Here is an 8321-nt window from a genome sequence, read left to right on the forward strand (position 1 = left end):
AGGGAGGGAGGGAGGGAGGAAGGAGGGGGACAGAAAGAGAACGGCACAATTGTCAATTGTGTAGCCTAACAAGTCTGTGGGCCAATCTGGCCTACATACAGGCCTAATAGCCTATATCCCATGACTAAACATATGGACACTTCCTGGATCTTACATTCTAGAACAAAACTTGGTCTTAAAGCCCAGCATAAGTGGCCCATGCTTTTGATCCCCACGCTTGAGCGACAAGAGGAAATGAGATCTCTTTGAGTTCAACGCCCACTGGTCTACAGTTACACAGTGAGACCCTGTCTGAAAAAAAAATCTTAATGCTTATTTTTATTATTTTTAATTATCTGTATGTATGTGCCTGCACGTAGGTTATGTGCACTTGAGTGTGGGTAAACGTGAAGGCCAGAGGGACTGACTACCCCTGGGGCTGAAGTTATTGGCAGAAGTAAACCACCTGACATAGGTGCTTAGAACTGAACTCAAGTCTGGAAGAACAAACAGTAAGCAATAGAGAGCTCTTACTGTTGTTTGAGAGACAGAGTTTTCTATGTAGCACTGGCTGTCCTGGAACTTGCTCAGAAGACCAGACTGGCCCTGAACTCAGAGACCCACACACCTCTGCCTCCCAAGTACTGGGATTAAAGGTGTGTACCACAACCCTATCCTGGCCAGTAAGCGTTCTTAATGACTGACCCATCTCTCCAGACTCTGGCTAGAAAATCAAAATTTTTGTGCAATCTCCCAGTCAACTAGGTGTCCTCTAGTGTCTCAGTCTCCACCAACACAGTGGACCTTTCTATGTCTTAATTTCAAAATGTTATCTCCTACTTATTAGAACCTCACATAGGACTCAATGAGGATCATACCCTTCATTTTTTCATCTCAGAAGGTATGTCTCCAGAGATCATGTTGCTCTCGATGTCGTTTCTAACCTAACAGTCTCCCTTCTACCATATCTCAGCTCTGTCTAAAAAAAAAAAAAAGGAAATAAGCTGAATCCCAAAGCCTCATTGGTTAGAATGCAACATGGTTTTATTTTATAATTTAGCCTTACTTCTGACAAGTTCCTAAGAGATCTGGGTAAAATACACTGTGAGTCAAAATGAACCAGAAGCCCCATGACTACATTTCTAGGAGGTGATGCCAATCCTTCAATCAAAAGATAAATTCTTGGTATGAAGATGGGCTTTCTGTGCCCAAGATAGCAAGGGAAGAATCATAAGGAGGTGGGTGGATTAGCAAATGAAAATAATAATCTTTCATGTATCAAAAATATAGGGGCTGCAGAGATGACTCAGCATTTAAGAGCTCTTGTTACTCTTGCAAAGGAGTCAGGTGTCATTCCTAGCACAAACACAGCAGCTCACAAACAACTCAGTCCACTTCAGAGGGATCTGGCATCCTTTTCTGGCCTCTGAGGGCACCCGGTACACATGTGGTATGGTATAGACATATATTCTGGCAAAACATTCATATGTAAAATTAAAAAAAAATAAATCTTAAAACAAAAAGGCTGGAGAGATGCTCAGTGGTTAAGAGCAATGGCTACTCTTCCAGAGGACCCAACACAGCAGTTCACAACCATCAATAACTACAGTTTCAGTGCACCTAATGTCTTTTCTGGGCTCTGAGGGTACTAGGCACACACATGGTACACAGACACACATGCAGGCAAAATGCTCATACACATGAATCCATTTATTAAAAAAAAAAAAACAAATCATATATACCAGTCCCCTTGGACTTGGCTGCTCTCTGAATCACACTACCACTGTCAAACCAAGGCACAGGCACTGTCAGATGCTCACACAGGAGCACGAATGCATAGAGCCTTCTAAAGAGCAACTGCATAATACATGAACGATTCTATAGTTGGTCATACCCATTCCCTTATACACAAGAATTTCCCTTGTAAAACTCAATGCCAAGAAATATGCAGATGCTCTGAAATGACCTTTAAATTTTTATCTTTATTGTGAGTATGTGAGTGCTCTCACTTACTGAGGTCAGAGCACGCCTGTGGGAGTAGGTTCTGTTTCCACCACGTGATCCAACGGATCAATTCAACTTGTCAACCTTGGCAGTTAAGTGCCTTTACCTACTGAGGCACTCACCAGGTTATTTGCTTATTTAAGACAGGGTTTCACAAAGTAGCCCTGGCTGGTCTGGTACTTGATATGAAACCCAAGTTGGCCTTGGCAATCCTTTTTGCTTCTGCTTCCCAAGTAATGGGATTATAGGTGTGAGCCAGCAGGCTCAGTTCATAAAACTACTGTCCTGTTGTTTTGTTTTGTTTTTCAAGATAGGGTTTCACTGTGTAGTCCTAGCTGTCCTAAAACTCACTCTATAAAGCAAACTAGCCTTAAATTCAGAGATCCACCTCCCTCTACCTCCCAAGTGCACCATTTGTCTGATTGCTTTGAGACAGGATCTACACCATCTAGCCCTGGCTGGCCTGGAACTCACTATGTAGAATAAAGCTACCCTCAACTCACAGAAATATGGCTCCCTCTGCTTCCAAAGTACTGGGACTAAAACTGTGCACCACTACAGCTGCCTAAATTCAGTCTTTAAAGATCTCAGCGAGGCCAGAAACTGTGTGGTGAAACCCATTAGAGAGAGCAAAGAAAAAAAAGGACATACAGCTGAGTCCTGCCTGCTCCCTCTTCCCAAGGAGTATCTACTTCCCCTGTCTCAAGGAAGATGAAGAGGTCACCTTTACTGTCTGCCCTTAACAAAGCCCTTAAAGTCAGGAGGCAAGGTACACTATGGTCGTTTTTTGTTAACTCCAAGGTATTACTGAACTATTTTTAAAATTGTCAATAAACTGTATTTACAAGCGAAGTTTTTGCAAGCAGAGATAAAAATTAAAAAAAAAAAAAAAACACAGAATATGATTAAATTCTTCTGGAAGAACAGTGCTAAGAAACACAAGAATAGGCACTAGCCAAATCACTAGCTCTACAAGGCTGGCTAAGTTCATAGCAATCTTCTCTCATTTCCATGGTTTCACTCTAAATATCCTTTTCTATGCCCCTAAAAGAAAAGAAATAGGGATCCCCTGGGATCACTCACACTCGGTTATAAAACACATAAGTCATGTCCCTCTCAGTGGCAGCAGGCAGAGCTTGTTTACAAAGTCAGTGTAAAGAAATCTGAAACACCAACGGGAAAAGCCCATTTGGTGTGGTGCCTGCTGCTTAGAACAGGTCACAAAAAGCAGCAGTGACAGGAAAGAGGGACCCCCCCATCATCCAGAGAAGCCTATTTCCTCATTGATGACTTTAAAATAGTTTCTAATGAAAAGCTGGGAGCACAACAACTCAGCTCAACACTAAATATCCTTGCTCTGACTTGCTCTCTGAGATAAGTTTTTTACAGTGATGTTGACATCATTCAAAATACCTTGCTGGCCCTCCAAGACGAGAAAAAAAAAATCACTTGGTAAGACAAACACAAGACATGTGCCAACCTGCCTCATAGAGTAGGGAATAGAAATATGGCACAGCTAAGAATAAGAGGAACCTAAGGCCCCAAAAGCCGTGAGCAGACTCAAATTCCAATTCCCATCTCCAATTCCCATCCTTTCTATTTACTCATCTCTCAGAACCAAATAAGTGATGAAATTATTTTTTCAAAAGGTATGCCTCCTCACACCTTCCCTCCTCCCCAAAAGCAAAATAAAACATTCAGATATCAGGTACCCAGACAAATAACATAGCGCCCCACACCTCCACACATGCTCCCCACCCATACTTACATATGCAGGCAGCGGCGAGGAGACGGCAGGCCACGTATGGAGGGTCACAGGTGGGGAAGGAGGGCTTGATGATATAGTTGGCGAAGGTGATGGCGATGATGGCCTGACTGGTGGGCTCAACAATTAGAAGTGAGACCCACAGACGGATAAAGGCAATGAAGCCCCCGAAGGCCTCTAGAATATAAGCATAGCTAGCCCCTGACTTGGTGATAGTGGTCCCCAGTTCTGCATAACAAAGGGCACCCACAACAGAGAAGAGCCCACCAATGGCCCACACTACAAGTGACAACCCATAGGAAGCAGTGTATTTTAGAACACCCTTGGGCGAGACAAAGATCCCTGAGCCAATCATGTTGCCCACCACGAGGCTGACCCCGTTCAGCAAGGAGATCTCCTTCTTCAGCTGCATAGTTTCTGGAGACCCTTGAGATGGTGAGCTGGCATCTTCTTTTACAGTGTGCTGGTTGGCCTTTGGTAGAAGATGGTAGATGGGTGTGGGACTCCCAAGCTCCCTGGCTTCCATGGTAAATGTTTTCTGTACGCCTGTGTTTACTGTGGCCTGGCAAAGAAAACAAGTATGTCAAGTCTAGGGCAGGAGCTAGTGTTACTCTGGCTTAGTTACACCTGCCAGTCAGACAGATTTCCCTGCCCACCACCTGCTTGGGTAGAGCATGCAACACATAAAACACAACAGGATTGTCCCAGTTTCAATTGTAAGACACAGGGAACTTGAGGTAGGCAGTATCCAATGCTCCTAAGTAAGACAATGTAAGCACTCAGTTCCAACCTAATGACAACATCCAACAAGAGATCCGTCCAACTGAGCAAAGAGGCCAGCAAAACTGTATAGGTTCACAGTAGATTCTCCCTAGTTCTGCTCAATTCTATTTGTTTGACTGTCGGAGACAAAGTCTGCCTATGTAGCCCTGGCTATCCTGAAACTCACTGTTAAGACAAAGCTGATCTCAAACTCAAGTGCGAAAAGAATCAAAGGTGTTAAAGCTCACAAACTTGTCCCTCAGAGAAAACCAGAGTACCCACCTAGAGCAGACGCATAGCACTCACAAGCCTGAAAGACAAGCGAGACCACAGAAAAAGACAAGAAAGATCATTCCAGGAAATCCTGCCACTTGGCTCCTTGTAAATAGTGATTTCTACTATAAACAGTGAATTCTACAGGAATTCTGGCACATGTGAAAAACTCTGCAGTTAGAAGGAGGGAAGGTTTAAGAAGATGCTAAGAAGACTGTTTCATCACTAATATGGCTTGATGTGCTGGCACATACCTTTAATCCTAGCACCAGGATAGGCAGAGGCAGACAGAACTCTGAGTTCAAAACCATCCTCACCTACAGAGTGAAGACAGTGAGTTCTGGGACAGCCAAGACAATACAGAGAAACCCTGTCTCAAAAAAAGAAAGGAAGGAAGGAAGGGAGGGAGGGAGGGAGGGAGGGAGGGAGGGAGGGAGGGAGGGAGGGAGGGAAAAAGAAAAGAAGCCGGGCAGTAGTGGCGCACGCCTGTGATCCCAGCACTTGGGAGGCAGAGGCAGGCAGATTTCTGAGTTCGAGGCCAGCCTGATCTACAGAGTAAGTTCCAGGACAGCCAGGGCTACACAGAGAAACCCTGTCTCGAAAAACAAAACAAAACAAAAAAAAAGAGTATGAAGTTGCAGAGATCTTCATGAAAACATACCCAAGTATTACCATATATACAACACCTACCTTACCCCAACATATTTCTGCTTGCTGATTCAATACCTTTCTTTTCTCAAGTATCCAAAAGAGCTTACAAGGTTACAAGAAAGAAGGGAAAAAGGACAGCCAGGAGCACCCTAACTTGGGGCTAACCTGCCACTGGCTTATTTTCTTTTCTCTTCTGCATGCTCCTCACTACCATCTGAAGCTACAAAGCAATTCTCCCAAAATAATTCCCAGAGTCTTGTCACCTAACCAAAGCCATAGCCTCCTCTTAGTTACAGAACCAGCATTGGAAAGCATCTTGAAAAGATGCCATGTGTGTGTACATACATAAACATACTCACTCTCTTTGGGTCTGAGTTGGACTAACCCAAAAGAAAGTGGATTCTACATTATCTTACCTAAGAAGGCTCTGTCAAAAAAATAAGCAAATCTCCTGACTCTACCCAGACTGGCCTTCTCCCTTCCCCAATTCCTGTGCTGGTCATAAGTCAGAACCACTGAACCTACCTCACCTTTGGGAAGAGGAATGTGGTGGGCCATAAATTTTCACCCAAGAGTCAGTCCTTAAAAGGTCACAGGGATAACTTCTAGAGGTAGGAATGTAGTCTGCTCTATTCAACAAAGATGTAAATCTATGCAGACTGGCACACACCTGTAATTCCAGCACGTGGGAGGCTGAGGCAAGGAGATCTCAGGTTCCAAGTCAGTGTAAACTACGTTGTGAGACCCTGTCATTCTTTGAAAAACTGAGGGTGGGGTGTGGCTGGAGAACAGAAGAGCAAAAAATGTCTATATCAGATCCTGGCTTTGAATGCCTCAGAGCAGAGGAACTAAGGTGAGTTCTCAGGGGAGTGAAAGTTGTAAAGGGAAAATCATGTCTCCACAGACCCCACTCAAAACCCTTGTCTTAACTGTCCCAACCCCCTTCCAAGGATCTGGACCTGGACCCAAATTAAAAAGCTTGTCTGGGGCATGAGAAATTTCTCGAAGTCCAGAAGAGTGAACCCAGCCTCACTCTAATAAGACTAGACTTATTAAAGTCTAGAAAGCACTGTTCATTCTTGGCACTAAGCTACGAAGGTTTCCCTATGCAAGCATGTGGAAGCATATTTGTTTCACATGTCTGTCAAGTGAGTCCAGGTTTCCATGGGAACAAATCTAGTAAATAGCTAGGAGTGCACACTCTCATGTAAGAGTAAGGTACAAAGAGACCTTCAGGGTACCTTTTCTACCTAACGCAATACACAGACAAGCAGAAAAGCCTGGCCCTAGAGACCATTCCAATCTTCAAACCCATCAAAACTTAGTTGAGAATGTTATCAGGCTTTCTTTTGGTACGTGAACAACCTGGCACTAGTGCGTCTGATACACTAGACAAAGTCCCTGGTGGCTTGTTCTGCAATGATGTGCTATGATCAGTCACAGCCCTAGAAGACCTCTTGCCTAGAATCTCAGTCTCAGCACCTGAATGAGGGACAAGCAGTTTACAAAGGACTCCTCTCTCCTTCAGCCAAGAAGAAAGTCCTTTTCTTCATTCAAATACCAAACACAATTATCACAATGAACCTATCCTTGGCCAAAGTAATTAAAACTCCTATCTTTTTAACCCAAGAGAAAAACTGTGAAATAACTACAATAAACTCCTGAGGACAGATGGCTAAATTCCAGGCTTGCTCGGCCACAAAACCCCAAGGCCATTCTTTACCTTTCTTCTAAATCTAACCCCCACCTCACATTCCTCTAGAAAACCTGCCAAGCACCTCATTCTCTAGGGTTGTATGTAAAGACTCAGTAATAAGCAAAATCAGTATGGGCATGGATCATGTCCACCAGATATGGCAGCATGGACACAAGAAAGATCAGAAATCCCAGGACTCACCAGCTAGCTGCAGCTCACCATTCTCTGTTCTTTCCAAAAGTCTCACTGACCTTCTGTTAGTATTATATATAGATATATGACTATATATTACTACATATACACACACACACACACACACACACATATATATAGTTAGTATTGTATATATATTTCTGCTAGGCAATATAAAACTCTTCAATAAAATGCAAAGGCTTGGACCAGAGAGATGGCTCAGTGGGTAAAGGCACTTGTCACCAAGCCTGATGACCTGATTTTGACCCCCAGAATCCACATGGTAGAGAGATCCAACTATCACAAGTTGTCTCTGACCTTTGCACACATGCAATCATGTGCATACACAAATATATACAATAAAAGGTTTTGAAGATGAAGAAGAGGAAATGATGATAAAGTTAGGCTAGACATTTGAGAAAGATTAAGAGGTAATTTGTACACCATCTCAAAAACCAAAAGAAAGAAAAGTAACAACAAAAAATCATTTACGCCTGAGGAAGAGACTTGAAATTCTAGTCAAAACTACTCAGAAGAATAACCTCTGTGCCAGGCAATAATCCAGAAAGATCCATTCCCACCCAGACACAAGGAAACTGAGGGCTGAACCAGAACAAAGGAGACCCTCCCTGCTCCCCACTAAAGTTCTACATATAGCACACCACACACTAAGAAGGACTAAAGCTGAGAGTAGAACATAAACTTTGAGAAAAAGTCTTCCCCACATCAAAGCAAACCAAGCACAAGCACAAGGAGATACCAGGAGAATCTAAAGCCAAAGTTACCTAAGGCAACAACAAAGTCCCAACACCATTCTATAGATTCAGTCCAAACTCTTTAACCAACAACCTTACAAAAGGGTCATACCCATTTCTCAGAGTAAAAATCATATATCTCAATTTTCTTCTGTCCTACAAACTATGACAATCATTAACGAAGAAGAAGAAGAAGAAGAAGAAGAAGAAGAAGAAGAAGAAGAAGAAGAAGAAGAAGAAGAAG

The 8321-nt window shown here is 43.1% G+C and overlaps 1 protein-coding gene across 6 annotated transcripts in view; it reads right to left on the reverse strand.

Moving 5' to 3' along the window:
• Positions 1–8321, reverse strand: part of Slc7a6 (solute carrier family 7 member 6) — a 36059-nt gene that overhangs the window by 18129 nt on the left and 9609 nt on the right. For 4 of the 6 annotated variants that reach the window (XR_003711555.1, XM_028768506.1, XM_028768505.1 and 1 more), the window contains exon 2: positions 3752–4310. Coding sequence is in view for 3 of the 6 variants with exons in the window: in XM_028768506.1 (XP_028624339.1) it covers positions 3752–4274 (523 nt within the window). In the remaining 3 variants the exon portion in view is untranslated. Of the gene's footprint in view, positions 1–3751; positions 4311–8321 lie in introns of those variants that run through there. The other 2 variants (XM_028768509.1, XM_028768510.1) reach the window with 2 other exon arrangements.

The sequence above is a fragment of the Grammomys surdaster genome, unplaced genomic scaffold, assembly GCF_004785775.1.
Source record: "Grammomys surdaster isolate TR1022 unplaced genomic scaffold, NIH_TR_1.0 187, whole genome shotgun sequence".
NCBI lineage: Eukaryota > Metazoa > Chordata > Mammalia > Rodentia > Muridae > Grammomys > Grammomys surdaster.